Here is a 17,838-nt window from a genome sequence, read left to right as displayed (position 1 = left end):
GATGGAGAAGCTGATCACAACAAACACAAACTCACCTGATACAGTCAGTGTAACAGCATCACTGCGCTGACAGCTTTGAGTGTTCATCAGTCCTGTACAGGTGTATTTACCACTGTGAATGTGATCAACACTGCTGATGTTCAACTCTTGTGTTGAGCACAGACTGACAGCTTCTCTGTGTTTCTGTTCATTGACTCCACTGGTGAAGCACTCTTGTTTTGTACATCGATTGGCAGAGTTTTTATTGAAGTTGTTGGTTCCATTTATTTCCCATCTGTATGTCCACTCAGTGTCTCCTCCCAACTTTATTTCACATCTGAGAGTGACTGTTTCTCCTCTGAACACTCGTTCATCAGGTCGTACCGTCAGCACAGCTTTAGGACTCTCTGTACAAACAGATTATTACATTTATTTGAAGTTTTAGATAGTCTGTAAATATTGTCTCTGATCTGTATATTGAATCACACAGTTTTCTCTCTCTCACCTGTAACATTGACCCACAGTGCATCACTGTAGTTTGTGTAGTAGACTGGTTTCCCTCTTCCAGCTCTACACCAGTACTGGCCTCCATCAGACACTGAATCAATCTTCAGTCTGTAGGAGTTTGTTTCTCTCTTCTCTGTCTCAGGGTTCAGTGTGTGTTTGTACCAGTAAAAGTCCCAGTATCCAGTGGACGGATCCATGCGACAGGTCAAAGTCACTGTGTTTCCTGTCAGTGCAGCTCCTGCAGGATCTGATGTGAGTTCAGGCTTTGGCTTTAGACCTGCAGGAGAACAAGAACAGATTCAGATCCTCAAGAGTCAGAGTTCACCTGTGTTTGACAAATCATTGAGCATTTGTCTGCAACAGTGGATACAGAAGAGAATAAGTGTTGAAAAATATGTATTTTACATGAGCATTACACAGATCTATTTAAATTCAGATTAATTATTTAAAGATCTAGTTTGCTTGTAGTTTGTGTTGATTAAATGAAATGTTTGCAATTATTAATATAACTAACTACAAACAGTGATATTCATATCCAGTCTACATGTATGTGTCATGGTTTAACTGTAACAATAATGTAAACAAAGACGCGTGACGCAAAAAGACGATGAAATAACATTAAATAAACACCAGAAACTATAAAGCAATTCACACTAGAATGTAACATAAACACAAGACCAGGAACTAAGGGGCCGTTTACACGACAAAAATAAAAATAAAAAACTTTTTTTCAATAAAAAACTAAAAACTTTTTATGTTTTGGCCGTTCATTTACACGACAACGCAAACTTGAAAACGCGATTCAAAGTGCAAGTTTCTGAAAATGATACTGTTATCGTCTCTGTGTAAACTACAAAAACATGAATTTGTGAAAATGGTGATGTCATGCGCATGCGTATTATATGATCAGTCTATAGGCGTATAGACATTGCCAACTACTGGCCTGTGTGGGATTACACATTTAAGATACTGTTTAAGATCTGCTGATACATCCTGACATAACTTTACATGAAAAACTAAGGTGGGCATTCAAGGTGAACACAATCCATTTACTGATTAGATTAAATATAGTTTCCGGTGAGGGATTCTGCAAGTCTCTGATCTTCCTACTGAGAGCCAAACTATGTATGAATGTTGACATAGTCTTAGTTCTCGTGACCAGCTGCTGTTTATACCATTTGGGGGTCACAGTCAGGGGTAATTTCCTGTATTGTCTTTAGGTGCTTTTGTTTTAGTGGTCACTACTAAGGCTGTGTGTAAGGTCAACACCTTTAAAGATTGCCCACTGAATGCCTATAGAATACAATGCACAACCCTTAGTCAGACTTGACGACTGCAGAGACCAACAGCATGTTCTCAATAAAGAATCCTGCTGAAGATACACTGAGTCTCCTGGTCTTCACTTCTGAGTTTCTACACCTGGTAATAATAATACAGCATTTCTAGTTGTTTTCACGGATCTGAAACGTTGAATTTGCAATGTGATGAGGACATGTGACAGCTGGAATTGTTTATTGTTGAATATTGCGATCCATCTTTTTAGGAGGACAATGATGTTCAACTCACCCTTCACAGAGAGAGAAACAGAGCTTGATTGTGATGAGTTTGGTCTTCCATCTGTCTGTCCTCTACACCAGTACTGACCCTGATCAGACTCAGTAGCTCCTCTGATAGTGAGAGTGTCTCCATTTACAGTGTAACGCTCAGACGTCTGTAACACACTGTATCTGCTGCCTTTATACCACTCATATCTCCACTCATATCTCCACTCATGTGTATTGTAATATCTCCAGTCATGTGTCAGATAATTTCTCTGCCTCCAGTTACTGTAAGTCTCTATCTCACACGTCAGATTGACTGTCTCTCCAGTGAATACAGATCTGTCTGGTGTCACAGTCAGTGTAGAAGTGGGTGAATCTGAGAAGAAACACAAATGTGTTAATATTTTGTTTAAATCAACTAAATGGTTTCATGCTTATTCTGCTGATCACTTTAAAATCTTGTAGATTCTGTAAAAATGATCTTATATGTTGGATCCCATACATAAATCCTATCCATATGTCCCATATATCCTACGCTGTGAAATAACTGGACAGTATGAACTTCTGTCTGAGCTTTAATGTCTTTTTCTGGTCTTGTACAAAGCGCAGAGTTTTGACAAAGGTGTGTTTCTGTGAATTGTTTCTGTTTTCATTTTGTTTGTTTGATTCATAACATTAGTGATCAGAGATGACTGTAAACTAGGGGTGTAACGATACTCTCATGTCACGATATGATACATATCATGATACTGAACTCACGATACGATATTATTGCGATAATATCAAAAATGTACTGTTGATTAAAATGCTAAATTTGGTATTACATTTGATGTGGAAATAGGATTTGGTGCTGGTAACCCAACGCACAGGACAATGGTGACACCAGAATAAAAATATTCATGATTCTGAATCTGAAAATACAAAACTATTTTAGACGAATATGCTTGCACTCCATCACTGACTATATTTAAAATAATGTAGGCCACTTTTTTACTGGTAACAAAAGATATTTGACATTATCAGAACCCACAAATTTTCCCCCATTGCATTATTATACATTATACTCAACATTATACATTGTAGTTCAATGTAGTGCTGACACTAAAACTCTGTAAAATTGAATATTTTCCTCACACAGTAATTTTCATTTTGGGTGAACTATATACAATACACATTGTGACTATCCACGATAAATATTGTTGCATTTTTGTATTGTTATATATTGTGACACGATATATAGTTACACCCCTACTGTAAACTGTCAGTAAATCTTCGAGAGGTTTCATGTTTTGTTTGTAAAGCGTGTTTGTCTCTGGACAGTAATGTTTGTGTTGTGCTCAGATCTAGTTACTCGTGATCATCTCAGGTTCATGCTGCTCAGAAAGACTGATGTGCTGTGATGTCATGATGATGCAGACTAAAATACTCTTCTTAGTCATGTGACTTCATTCATATAAAATCATAGGACTCTTTTTATGATACATTTATGGTGCTTTTTTGTCCTTTTTGAACTCAAAGTTCATCATGTCATTCATTATAATAGTGATCAGTGCATTATTAAAAAATATTTTTGTTCTGAGGAAGAAAGGCATATAGATTTGGAACAACATGATGGTGATTAAACGATGACAGAATTGTAATTTTCAGGTGAGCTGATGATGAAACTTTGGTGTGAGTGTCGGATAAAATAAATCTTAAATCTAATGTTTGGTCAAATGAACTGTAAATCATAATCAGGAACAAAACGATGACAAGATCGTCTGAAACTCAAAGCAAAGCTTCATTTGTATAAAGACTCACAGATTTCCAGTAAGTTCAAGCAGCAATTAAGTAATTAAATACAAAACATGTTGAGATCTCTGTGTACAGTTTCATTCTGTTTTGCTCCTTCAAATGGTTTTGAACACGAGAACAGAGAGAACTAGAGCGGTGCTTGCCATGGCAAAACTCGGCACTCGGTTGCTAGGGTGACATGGATGGTTGCTAGGATGTTGCTAGGTGGGTGCTAGGGTGTTCTGGGTGGTTGCTATGGTGTTGCTAAGGTACTTTGGGTGGTTGCTAGGGTGTTGCTAGGCAGTTGATAGGTGTTCTGGGTGGCTACTAGGGAGTTGATATGCAGCTGCTAAGGTACTTAGGGTGGTTGCTAGGATGTTGCTAGGTGGTTGTTAGGGTGTTCTGGTCGGTTGCTATGGTGTTGCTAGGTAGCTGCTAAGGTATCCTGGGTGGTTGTTAGGGTGTTGTTAGGCGGTTGTTGAGGTGTTCTTAGTGGTTGCTATGGCGTTGCTAGGTGGTTGCTAGGGTATCCTGGGTGGTTGTTAGGGTGTTGTTAGGCAGTTGATGAGGTGTTCTTAGTGGTTGCTAGGGTGTTGCTAGGCGGTTGCTAGGGTGTGGCTTGATAGCTTCAACAGTGATCCTGAGAGATCGATTGGTTGCCTGAGTAAAATGAGTCCGCCCCTCCTTGACATTGTGATCCAGAGTTATGTTCAGTATAAAATGATTTGCGCAATCCCTGTTTCATGGGCCGTCTCTTCACCATAGTGTGTCTGTGGGGCAGTTTTGAAATCCTCGCTCTGATCAATGACCCGTCAAAATTTGTCATAATGCAAAGTTTTTCACCCATTTTTTTCCCTCTGTGTGAACATCGTACACCCGATCGCTTATAAAAGATACAGCACACACACCTCTCCTCAATAATCCACATGATTTGACGCCTCATTCATGGGTCGATGACAAACGGTGCGGGACGAGTTACGAGCCGAAGTTTTGTGTGGAAGAAGAATAATAAGTATTCAAGAGAACAATAGTGATGCTTTACCTTATAGGTGAGAATCACTAATTAACTAAAATCAAGCCCTCAAAAGAGAAGTGACAACTGTATTTATCATCAGTGTGAACAGGGGCGCAACTGCACATTTGCTGAAGGTTATGCAAGATCATGGTTGCCCCCCCCCCCCCCCCCCCCCCCCCCCAAAAAAAAAAAACAACAACAACAACAACAACAACAACAAAAGAACCAAAGGTATATAATCGTATATATTAGCCTAATTATATTACATATTATATAATATTACCAGGCACTAGCATACACACACACACAATATATATATTCTGTAGTACAGTGGCAAGAAAACATATTAATTTGCATTAATTTATCATAAAATTGTTATCTGATCTTCATCAAAGTCACACCACATATATAGACGAAACACAATGTGACACACTACAACACAAACAATAATTTTCTTTAATGCCTTTATTGAACAGAACTTGTGACTTTTTTTTTTTTTTTTTACCAGGATGACCCACATGTTTTTTTTTTAGTGTTGTGGATGTTGTTCATGAGTCCTTGTTTGTCTTGAGCAGTTAAACTGCCCAATCTAAACTTTTCACTTAGGCCTACTTTTTTCAAAAGATTAATGGGATTTTAAATAAAGACATAATTTTATTTTTGTATGTTATGTTAACTACATTGTGTTTTGTCTATTTGTGACTTTAATGAATATGACATTGATCAATTGATATGATCAGTTAATCCAGAAAATCCAAAGGATTCACATTTTCTCACATTTTTCAATATTCTTGCCACTCTATATCCCCTGTCTTGCCCCGCCCCAAACCTATGTAGGTCATCTGATGGAATATAAGGAATATAACGCAGGGCAACAACTCACTATGCGATGAATAGAGCTTACAGAATGCAGTTAGAATGTCTATAAAACTCAAGATATTGGAGCAAAAATGCCCCTTATTGAGTTTTTGTCTCATATTTATCATATGAGTTAAGCAGTATCACAAAAGTAACGGATTTCAATATTACACGAGTGCTGTTTTTGTCCCAAATAAAATGAGTGCAAAATGCAATACTTATTTTATACGTGTTTAAAATAAGTTTATATTGTGTTATTTTAGACAACATATTGACTGTTTTGTTCAAATTTGCCAATGAAACTATAAAGACAAAGCAGAACTGTTCGTCTTCACGCAACACACGGCAGTGTTTCATTTCTGAATCTGCGTTTTGAACGTAAAAAAAGTGATTCAGCGAACCATTCATAAAAGATTTGAAGCGGCGCTACACGCAGACAGATCGTATGACATGGTATGACATCAAAGACTTACAGTGATATAGGTTACGCTTACCAATTTCTTGTTATCCACATGGACATCGATGTCCTCATTTTAAGACACTGTTTTTCAATTTCTTTTTTACGTTTTCTGTTCTGTGTCCCAAACCGCTTCCCTCCTCTGTCCATTTTGGACATGTGACTGTCCGTAACAGAGCAACGGCTCTTGTCGAAATGGTGAGCAGTTGATATCACTTAATATAATAATATATATATATATATATTTTTACAAACTTAAAATGCTAAACAAACATTATTTTTCAACAAACATAAGTTTTAAGTTTATTTTAAACGTTTTATTCAAAAAGATTTTCAAAGAAGTTTTGGCACAATGGCGCCCCCCTCCGCGCGGCTCCCCTATGCACTGCATATACTGCATACCCCATTTTTGCGCCACTGAGTGTGAATGAAACATCTGAGAGTGAAAGACTCTTGACTGGTTGTGATCATGATCATGTAGAGAGAGTTTATGAGGACAATGATGTTCAACTCACCCTTCACAGACACAGAGAAAGAAACATAAGAGCTTGATCGTGATGAAACTGATCTTCCATCTATGTGTCCTTCACACGTGTACCAATCCTCATCAGACTTATCAGCTCCAACAATACTGAGAGTGTCTCTGTTTACAGTGTAACGCTCAGATGTCTGTAATATTGAACTGTATTTATTCCACTCATATCTCCAGTCAGTGTGATCAGAGTTTATCTCACACTTCAGATTGACTGTCTCTCCAGTGAACACAGATCTGTCTGGTGTCACAGTCAGTGTAGGTGTGGGTGAATCTGTGAAGAAACACAAAAACAGTGACTCAAACAGCTCTTTCTGGGAAAACTATTTTGTAAATGTTTTCCAAAACTAGTTTATTAATTATTTTATCTCATATTTCATATCATATATTCTGGTTTGCTGTTGTACTGTCATTAGTTTTCTCATGTGTTTTGAGGAGGCTCCGGCTCCGTCACATCCTCAGACAAACACTGATCAGACACACCAGCTGTGAAACTGAACTGTGAGTGTTTCCATCTCTAAACCAGCTGAATCTCCACTGAATGTTTCCTCCTGCCTGTATGTCACATGTGAGAGTGACTGTGATGAATGATGAACAGACTCACCTGATACTGTCAGTGTAACTCCATCACTGATCTCTGAGTACTGTGGGGCTTCAGTCTGGGTTCCTCTACAGCTGTACACACCAGCATGAGACTGATCCACATATGTGATTTTATAGTTCTTGTCTTGCCCTCTGCTGTAATGATCTTTATACCAGTTGTACCGCCAGACTCCTGCCTCCTGTATGTCACATGTGAGAGTGACCGTCTCTCCTCTGAACACACGAACATCAGGCTGAACACGCACTACAGGTTTGGGTCTCTCTGTGAAAAGAGCAAACAACACACTTCATGTTTGAATGATTTTAAATTCAGTTAGCTTTCACTAAAAAAATCTACAAACTGAAAGAGCACTTACCTCTCACTGTTATCTTAATTTTATCACTGAGCTCTGTGTAGTATTTTCCTCTCTCTGCTCTGCACTGGTATGTTCCTCCATCAGAGACTCTCACAGAACTGATTGTTTTAGTTGAATGATCAGTGGATTCAGGGTTTGAGTCTTTCCTCCAGAGAAACGTCCATCCAGTTGACTGTCCCACGTCACAGCTGAGAGTAACTGTGTCTCCAGTGAACACTGAACTCTGGGGACTTACAGTCAGAATTGGCTTCGGTTTATCTGTAAGTGTACAGTGATTCAGTGTTGAGTTCATTTATAGGTGTTACTGGGCATATTCTTCAGTATTCTTCTGTCTTTGTTTGTTTGTTTTTTTGTACAGTAAACTATGTCATTTATTTTGATTTGAAGGGATGTTTTTTCTGCTCCCTCTAGTAGCACCAAACAGAATAGCAAAAATATAGATTTTGAGAAAGAGATGTAGCCAATGTGACAGATCCAGATAAGTTTACGGATAAATAAACAAATAACCTTTACTTTCAGTTCTAAACCTGCGGTAACTTTCAGGGTAAGCAGCAGAAAGCAACTTATTTTCTGAACATAACCTGTTCTGTTTATGTTTTATATATATATATATATATACATGTGTGTGTGTGTGTGTGTGTGTAATTTAACTATAAAGTACTATTTTCATATAAAACAATATTTGGTTTATTTTACTTATTTTATTCTCATCTGACACATAGTGGATCTGCAAGTTCAGTCAATCTTTCTTTTTCAATTTATACATTTAGTATCAAAAGATATGTAATTCTTGTTCACAGTAATATTGTCAAGTTTAATAAAAACTAATTAAAGTTTGTAAAACTTTTTAAATTCCAAAATAGTAGAACATTAAACTAGGGCTGTCAATCTTAACGCTAAACGTAAACGTTAACGCATGCGATTAATTCAAAATCCTTAACGCGTTAAATGTAATTTAACTCAAGCATGTGAAACTGCGTCATTAACGCAATTTTACGTCACGCAGTTAGACGATCTTAAAAGTCCATGCCGATTATATCAGAGATGACAGAGAGAACAGAGAATTATTCATTCTCTATTCATATTGTGTCATTGTATGTGAAGAGCGCGAGCCCTCCCGCATCAACAATAACCAACTGCAGAACCGCAGAACCATACGTCATGACAGTCTGAGGACGACAGCGCCAGACTAACAGCCTGAGGCCGGAAGTGGGCGGAGTAATAGTCTCACGCCGGATGTGGGCGGAGTAATAGTCTCACGCCGGATGTGGGCGGAGTTAGCGACAAACAATGGCGGAAGAAGAGAACACGGTAAAAAGTTTCTTTGTGTTGTGTTTTTAATCGATCACGTTTATTTGCTGTGTATTTAATCGACCGTTAACACTTAACACGACTCAAATTTTTTGTAAATGGGCTTCAAAGTCACTTTATCGCGTCTTTTGATATTTCACAAATCGTCTCAGGTTGCTTGCGCCCAGGTGAAAAAATACTATAGTAATTTATAGTAAATACAATAGTGTTTTTGAACCATACTATAGTATTATAAGTACTTGATTTAATTTATTGTGGCAATTCTATAGTTGCTGTGATAATATAGCAACTATAGTAATATAAACAAATTACTTTACCCAATATTGTACTAAGTTTTCTACAACTTTAGGGTATATTATACAGTTTACTGAAAAAAAAAAAAATAATAATAATAATATAAAGTATACTACAGTATTTATAACAGTTTATCAGTTCACTATAGTTAATACTACAGTATTCTGTAGCATTCATTAAGAAAGTGTTGTACATACTATAATATATACAGTATACTACAATTTACTATAGTATGGTTCAAAAACACTATAGTATTCACTGTAGTATTTTTTCACCTGGGTGGTTACATATTCATGGTTTGTGATTTTACTTTGTTGTTGGTGCTGTATTTCATTTCATTGGTTACATTTTACAATACTGACCAATGTTTTTGTGGATTTTTAGAGGCATATTAGTATTGGGCGATGCTCCGCTTCACTTCATTTACAGCGATGCAAGATGTGCTGCAACATTTCCACTGCCCAGTGTTCTTAAACCAACCAGACGGCACAAGTTGAATGCACACCTTCAATTTCACTTCAAAAAGGCTGTTGTCCATGGAGGTATGAACGTTTTTTTTGTATTCTGAATTTAAAATGTTGTTTTTGCAACGCAGTAAGTAGCAATTTTGACTTCAGAACAACGAAACTTGTCTCTTTTATAAAATTTTTATGGTTATATATTTAAGTTTTTCTGTTTTGATTTTGCAATGCAGTAAACTGACAAGCAGAATCACCCCAGGACAGTGGAAGCTGATCAAAAACAAGGTTAGTTTCATAAGACTTTCATAAACACATAAGCTACTTATACAGATGGTGTGTTGTTATATCTGTCAAATCTTTTCAGGAATAACTTAATACTTTTGTATTGTTTTAGAATGTTCCGTTGACCGGCTCTATTGACTGTGGGATCTTCATGTTAATGGTAAGAAAAAGAAGGGAAAGTTAAAAGTTTTAAAAAATGTATGAACTTCTCTTTTCATTAGAATGAAAAACAAAAATGAGGGCTTTTCATAATTGAAATAGTTAACCCTGTGTGATTGTAAACCCCAGGTAAACAGAATCCTGGGTCATCATGATTCACGTTTCACACTGATCATTATTTACCTGAGGTTAACAATTAATTCTGAGTATTCATACGCAGCGTTTCATACTGTACATTACTAAACCCTGGGTTAACGTCCTTATTTGCATATTTGCAGTGTCAGTGTCACTGATTGGATGAACAAAGCACACAATATGTTTACATAAATGCTTAGGCATTGCACATCCTTATATACATATAGTCAACTTCACTATCAAGTTTATCCTGAATGGACATTTCAGACGATAAAATAATTAAACAGTATTTTCTGCACTGCAATTCTTGCATTTTCTGTCAGCATTTGTTGTATTTTTCTTTCCAACGCTGAATTTTCTATTTATATACAATGCACAGTGTTTCTGTGACTGTCAAAAGCATGTAAATATACAAGCAATATGTGGAGCGTTACTTTACCCACGCTTAAAAGTTGTGTTTAGGACGACGATAACGCAGGGTTAAGTGCAGTGTGAAAAGCCACGTGAATAATAATAATAATTATTATTATTATTAATTTTATTAGTGACAGGGTATGATTTATGTCTTCAATATATAAACATGAGAAAAACAGAATGTCAAAACTTTATTATGCATGCTGTGCTACATCCTGACTACAACACAAAGTATTGTTAAATACACTTCTAACATTTCATCCCATTTGTTTGTACCCTTCTCTCATGAAGGAGCCAAAGATCGCAGAAGACCTCTGCGCTGCACTTGAATAGCTGCACAACAACCAAACGTCTTCAAAGGGTTTAGTGGAAGAGCTCTGCTTTCTGATATTGAAAGGGGAAGACCAGGAAAAAGCCCTTCTTCAACTTTCACAGGCTGAAACGGATGATGACAGACAACTGGCCAAAGAGCCTTTAGTGTTTTGCTTCCAAATTAAGGATGATATTGACATTTTTCTTAATGAGTGTCTGGACAAAAAGAGTCTTGTAATTAATTGCATGTTTATGGAGATTTGATTCTTTTTTTTTTAAAAGGTTTAATTTGTCATCATGTACCTGCTGTTCAATTTACACTCTTTGGTTTGATTTTGTAATTTTTTAGAGCAAAGCACAGCTAGTAGCTATATAATGCTTTTGCTACTTAGGGGGAAAAGTACATTTTATTAAAATTAAATAAACTTTTGTGTTTTGTTTTTGGGTTTGATGGATCTGAATTTGCTTAATTCATGCAATCTAGTGTACAACTGTGTAATGTGTATTATATATTATGAAAAACAATGGTTCATTCTGAAATGCTTGAGTAAAATATACATTTTATGACAAATTAATAAATGTTTATAATTTTTAGTGTTCAATTTATATTCAGTTAATCATTTAAGACAAAACAAATTGATAAACTTTTAAAATATAAGGTTACAAGGGGGTTTTAATACACACACATAGGCTATATATATATATATATATATATATATATATATATATACAGTGGGTACGGAAAGTATTCAGACCCCCTTAAATTTTTCACTCTTTGTTATATTGCAGCCATTTGCTAAAATCATTTAAGTTCATTTTTTTTTCCTCATTAATGTACACACAGCATCCCATATTGACAGAAAAACACAGAATTGTTGACATTTTTGCAGATTTATTAAAAAAAAAAAACTGAAATATCACATGGTCCTAAGTATTCAGACCCTTTGCTCAGTCTTTAGTAGAAGCACCCTTTTGATCTAATACAGCCATGAGTCTTTTTTGGAAAGATGCAACAAGTTTTTCACACCTGGATTTGGGGATCCTCTGCCATTCCTCCTTGCAGATCCTCTCCAGTTCTGTCAGGTTGGATGGTAAACGTTGGTGGACAGCCATTTTTAGGTCTCTCCAGAGATGCTCAATTGGGTTTAAGTCAGGGCTCTGGCTGGGCCATTCAAGAACAGTCACGGAGTTGTTGTGAAGCCACTCCTTCGTTATTTTAGCTGTGTGCTTAGGGTCATTGTCTTGTTGGAAGGTAAACCTTCGGCCCAGTCTGAGGTCCTGAGAACTCTGGAGAAGGTTTTCGTCCAGGATATCCCTGTACTTGGCCGCATTCATCTTTCCCTCGATTGCAACCAGTCGTCCTGTCCCTGCAGCTGAAAAACACCCCCACAGCATGATGCTGCCACCACCATGCTTCACTGTTGGGACTGTATTGGACAGGTGATGAGCAGTGCCTGGTTTTCTCCACACATACCGCTTAGAATTAAGGCCAAAAAGTTCTATCTTGGTCTCATCAGACCAGAGAATCTTATTTCTCACCATCTTGGAGTCCTTCAGGTGTTTTTTCATGTGTCTTGCACTGAGGAGAGGCTTCCGTCGGGCCACTCTGCCATAAAGCCCCGACTGGTGGAGGACTGCAGTGATGGTTGACTTTCTACAACTTTCTCCCATCTCCCGACTGCATCTCTGGAGCTCAGCCACAGTGATCTTTGGGTTCTTCTTTACCTCTCTCACCAAGGCTCTTCTCCCCCGATAGCTCAGTTTGGCCGGACGGCCAGCTCTAGGAAGGGTTCTGGTCGTCCCAAACGTCTTCCATTTAAGGATTATGGAGGCCACTGTGCTCTTAGGAACCTTAAGTGCAGCAGAAATTTTTTTGTACCCTTGGCCAGATCTGTGCCTTGCCACAATTCTGTCTCTGAGCTCTTCAGGCAGTTCCTTTGACCTCATGATTCTCATTTGCTCTGACATGCACTGTGAGCTGTAAGGTCTTATATAGACAGGTGTGTGGCTTTCCTAATCAAGTCCAATCAGTATAATCAAACACAGCTGGACTCAAATGAAGGTGTAGAACCATCTCAAGAATGATCAGAAGAAATGGACAGCACCTGAGTTAAATATATGAGTGTCACAGCAAAGGGTCTGAATACTTAGGACCATGTGATATTTCAGTTTTTCTTTTTTAATAAATCTGCAAAAATGTCAACAATTCTGTGTTTTTCTGTCAATATGGGGTGCTGTGTGTACATTAATGAGGAAAAAAATGAACTTAAATGATTTTAGCAAATGGCTGCAATATAACAAAGAGTGAAGAATTTAAGGGGGTCTGAATACTTTCCGTACCCACTGTATATCTCGTAACTTTTATGTGTTTGTGTGTATATGATTAAGCTATTAACACAATGCGAGTATCTATCATTTCATTTATATCGTTTTAATAAAATATTTGACATTGAAGTACACATGAAATCAAAATTGACCTTATTTATTTTGTTAGCTCAAATTGCTAGTTTTGTGGTGAACAATTCATCCGTGCAAGTCAATCCACACAAAAAAATTGTTTGGCTTCGTAATATTTAATCAAAATCTGAAAATGCTTCTCCCCTCTCCAACGGTGCCCCTTCTCTAATAACATCAGTTTGAAGGCTTGGGTTGAAAACGCTTAAACCACTCCCCTCCGACCATCAGTCTGCTATGAGCGAGAGATGGAGAGGAGGAGCGCTAAAATAAAACCTTGCCCTCTATTCAATATTCCGTTTCACTTGGAAATACGTCACAACACTGGAGAAAAGTCGTTTGCAACTTCCGGTTCACGGGGACTTTAACATGGTTTTAAACTTTAAAAAGCTCCAAATGGAGCAATGCCTACGAAGATAAATTTGCTCCACCCACTTCCGGCCTCAGGCTGTTAGTCTGGCGCTGTCGTCCTCAGACAGTCATGACGTATGGTTCTGTGGTTCTGCAGTTAGTCCTATCTCTCCCGCATCGCGCTGTTCCTCACTGAACAGAACGTCGAAACATCCCACCGCTGTATGGCCAGATGATTTCTCAACTGGATAAAGCATTTCGATAGTAAAATTTTGATGGATGAGGATTGCAATCAAAGCAAAGATGGTTGCGGTGACGTACAGAGGCACGTGTAAGTTCGTTATATTGATGCGCAAACAAATCATGTATGAGGTTTCGACGCACTGATTGCACATTGTATTTATGCACAGACACATTTCATTACATTCATGTTGTTTTCACACAAATTCAGGATAATGTTTGGATTTGTCCTGTGCATGTCGCTGTGTACTTTTAGTATATATGCAGGTCAAGGCGGTTGGTTTAGGGTTTTTGGCATCTCCATGTGGTCCTGTTCAGTTTCGCAACTTGACTTGTCTTAAATGTAAACAAGCTCTTTGCTGTTGCACATACTATACACTGAATTCTGAAACTTTTTTTTTTTTTTTTTGCTCTGATTTTTTTTTTATGGGTGCTTTGGTGTAGCCTACATAAATGAATTATATGAAATCATATAATTCGGTGTCCTTTTTTTGGAAAGACAAAAAAATTTACCTTGAAAAAAGCTGAAAAATACAGTTTTGTGAAAATCACACTTCAGTCTGATGGTTTGCTGGATATAGGCAATGATGGCAAAATGGACATGTTAAACAAGATAAATGGTGTATGCTTAATTTCACAATAAGTGTGCGATTAATCGCGATTAAGGGCGATTAAAAAAAAAAATCTATTGACAACCCTACATTAAATACTAACAGATCTCCCCCTATATTAATATTGAGCAAAACACATGAAATAACACTTAATTTAAACATTTACTCTTTGTTAACAGTCAGAAGCAAAGCATGCTGGGAAATAAAAATCTGCTGTAACTAATTCAGTAAATGTGCGTATATATGTGTGCAAATACATTCACATTTATATGGGAACATGTATGTGCAATATATGTACACAAAAAAGGATTGTAGTGAACAACAGACGTGATGGCACCAGAGCTTCACAACAGACATTCTTTTGTCCCACTTTGATTAATACAAAAGAGTCTGATAGGACCCTCAACACCCTCAACTAAATGACTATTGTAATCAGAACTGCCAAAGGTGGAGGACAGGAAAGATGACATCAACGGCCCATTGATGATAGGCTAATCTCATCACGAGCTGCCTTTGTTCACCTCAGGCGTCCATGCCTGAGTTCAAGGTGTGAATGACCATGGACTCTTAGGGCTGCCAAACTGGTTCTGGCTAGAGCACAGCAAGAACAAAGAAATGCTCAGAAAGAAAGACATTTTCTAAACATATTGGCTTGAAGTCACCAAAAATGGACAGGAAAACTGTAAGCAACATGTCCTATACATCCTTTTACTCATCCAGGAAGCTGTGCATACACAGTGGAAACCACACATGGAATAAAAGCCAAATGCAACTGCACCCACTGAGACAGAAGTGTGATACCCCAACCAATTCACATCAAGTTTGGACTCTACGAGTTCAGAACACTGCCACAAGGACTTTGAGAAAGGTTTGAAAAAGAAAAAGAATTTCCAAGGTCCTAAAGACATTGTTTTATTTAACTGTGTATTTTGGGACATACAACAAGTTTCACAAGATGAAAGGTGGGCATGTTAAGGGACGGACACCTGGAATGCTGTGACCCAATCACATCACCACATCACGAAAGGTGGGGATTTGTAATCCCCTCCCCAACAGGAAGGAATAAAAGTTTCCCCAATTGAACAAACCCTCGTTCTGAGTTTCTGACCTGACGAGGAAAGAACAACAGCACGACCAAGGTGAGACTCTTGCGAGTAAACCTTTCACAGCACGGATCTTCAAGCAGCCCGAGTGCTTCTGCAGAGGACTTTGACTCCCGACCTGCATAACTCAAGTACCTCCAACCTACAGAAGATCCTACGGACCGACCACCATCTGACCTACGGTTCTCTGGATTACACAAAGACCTCCAGCACTCAGTGCAGCTCTGCAGCTGTTGGAAAGCAATCCAGTCTCCCACTGCACACGGAAGGATACCAGTGGACAACGTTTCCCATTCCCGGACTGATCACCCGACCAAGTGAAACGTAAATATAAGATAACCAAACCTTTTCCCAAAGGCCTTGGCATTAGGTTGTTGCTAAATGAGATTGCTATTTGTGTAGAGACTGTTTATCTAGGGTCAGCGTGCACAGATAGATACATTAGACACGTTATCTGTAGTCATAGTAAATGCTTATTTACTATTTTTAATACCAGCATCCAGAAAGACCACAATTGACTCCCTCATAGACTGCTAATTACCCATTCATTGCTTCGTCCAATCCGTTGCTCATCTACTTGGCATTCAGTTTTGTTAACATCCATTTGTGTTGTAGTTTCTGTTTGATTATTGATTCAATTTTCTTAGTAGTTTAGTCATTTTCCTTCGTAGTATTTAGTGAGTGTGATATTTCACTCTTGTATATCTTTTTGTTAATAAATTCATTTTATTGCAAACTGTGTCATTTTTGTGTTGATAATCAGAGGCTCTACAAGCTCGCCCGAATCTCACTAAATCCTTCAGATTGGTCAGATGATAAACTTCCTCCAATTTATAAAATTCTAATTCAGTCAACAATCTGTCATGATTGTTCTTTATTGTTAAAGTGAGAATCCTGACTGCTGCCCCGAAATATTGGAAGGAATCATCTGACTCAATATTAATATTAATATTTAAGACCATAAATAACTACATTTGTGGTGCCCTCATGTGAGACTTATCCAAAATCACTACAGGATAAAACTAATGCTATTATTGTCTTAATTTCTCAATATTTTTATGTATCAATATATAGCCATACATGGTCAATGCATATATTGCAGTATATTGGAAAATATAATATAACCAAGGTTCAAGTGCCCTACAAAAAGGAACACTGAACACAATGGTGACTTCACATTTTAAACATTTCAAACTAACTTTAACTAGAGCTAAATCTCTAAATCTGAATGAACAACTTTTACAAGTAGTTATGGGAACAAGTTGTTTTAATCATCCTGTCATGAGGTATTAAGAGGTTGAATTATATCCAAAGCTGCTGTATGTGTGTGTGTTGGCTTTACATCAGTTGTGTATCTAAACTGTTCATTAACAGCAGGTGTTCATCACTAATCGTCAATTATCACTTGTAAAGTGAACCATTTAATGAACTGCATGAACAATTCAACAGCTGACACTACAAAGAGTAGATCCTACACTGCTTCAGTGTTAGTTTTTAACACCTGTGGATGAGACTCATATATACTCCAGGGTTGTTAATTTAACACTGGTGATTTTGCTGTGCTTCTAAAAATGCGTCTGACACACAAAAAGCTGAAATTATTATCAAAAGAGTAACCAATTGCTATTGGAGCTTCAATGTGCACATTAATGCAGACAAAACATCTATTTTCTATGTAACACACATCTCATTTTGTATTAATTACATCAAAAATGTTTGTAATTATTGGTAAAAACTAAATGAAATACTGATATTCATATCTAGCCTACATGTACGTTCTTTTGTATTCACATATAACTGCAGATTGTATTCTGATTCAGAGATACAGGTATTGCTGAACGGTTGCTAGGGTACTCTGTTTGGTTGCTAGGGAGTGGCCCTGGCAGCTGCCAATGGTGATACTCAATAGGCTGCTTGTCAGTATGAATGATATAAACCAAACCCCATGTCTCTATGACATTCAGATTATAAGATATCCCTCTTTGGGTTTGGGTTGCTAGGGTGCTCTTCAGTGGTTACTAGGGCATGGCTAGGAAGTGTTGAAGGTGATTGGTGATTGACTGTTTGCTGCCCCGAGTCAAACGAGCTCA

General features: G+C 37.6%; 2 protein-coding genes across 12 annotated transcripts in view; one reads left to right on the top strand and one right to left on the bottom strand.

The window, feature by feature from the left end:
* The window catches only part of LOC127515292 (Fc receptor-like protein 5), a 487,356-nt gene that overhangs the window by 201,126 nt on the left and 268,392 nt on the right, over positions 1 to 17,838 (top strand). The window lies entirely within an intron of this gene.
* Positions 1 to 17,838, bottom strand: part of LOC127515290 (Fc receptor-like protein 5) — a 241,516-nt gene that overhangs the window by 8,863 nt on the left and 214,815 nt on the right. For all 11 annotated transcript variants that reach the window (XM_051898773.1, XM_051898776.1, XM_051898775.1 and 8 more), the window contains 6 exons: positions 7,622 to 7,879; positions 7,267 to 7,527; positions 6,646 to 6,936; positions 2,053 to 2,403; positions 485 to 763; positions 36 to 386 (listed from right to left, as the gene is read on the bottom strand). In XM_051898773.1, coding sequence (XP_051754733.1) covers positions 36 to 386; positions 485 to 763; positions 2,053 to 2,403; positions 6,646 to 6,936; positions 7,267 to 7,527; positions 7,622 to 7,879 — 1,791 coding nt within the window. The remainder of the gene's footprint in view (positions 1 to 35; positions 387 to 484; positions 764 to 2,052; positions 2,404 to 6,645; positions 6,937 to 7,266; positions 7,528 to 7,621; positions 7,880 to 17,838) is intronic.

Source organism: Ctenopharyngodon idella, chromosome 7, assembly GCF_019924925.1.
Source record: "Ctenopharyngodon idella isolate HZGC_01 chromosome 7, HZGC01, whole genome shotgun sequence".
Taxonomy (NCBI): Eukaryota; Metazoa; Chordata; class Actinopteri; order Cypriniformes; family Xenocyprididae; genus Ctenopharyngodon; species Ctenopharyngodon idella.
The sequence above is the reverse complement of the archived record's forward strand: the minus strand, read 5'-3'. Positions and strand labels throughout refer to the sequence as shown.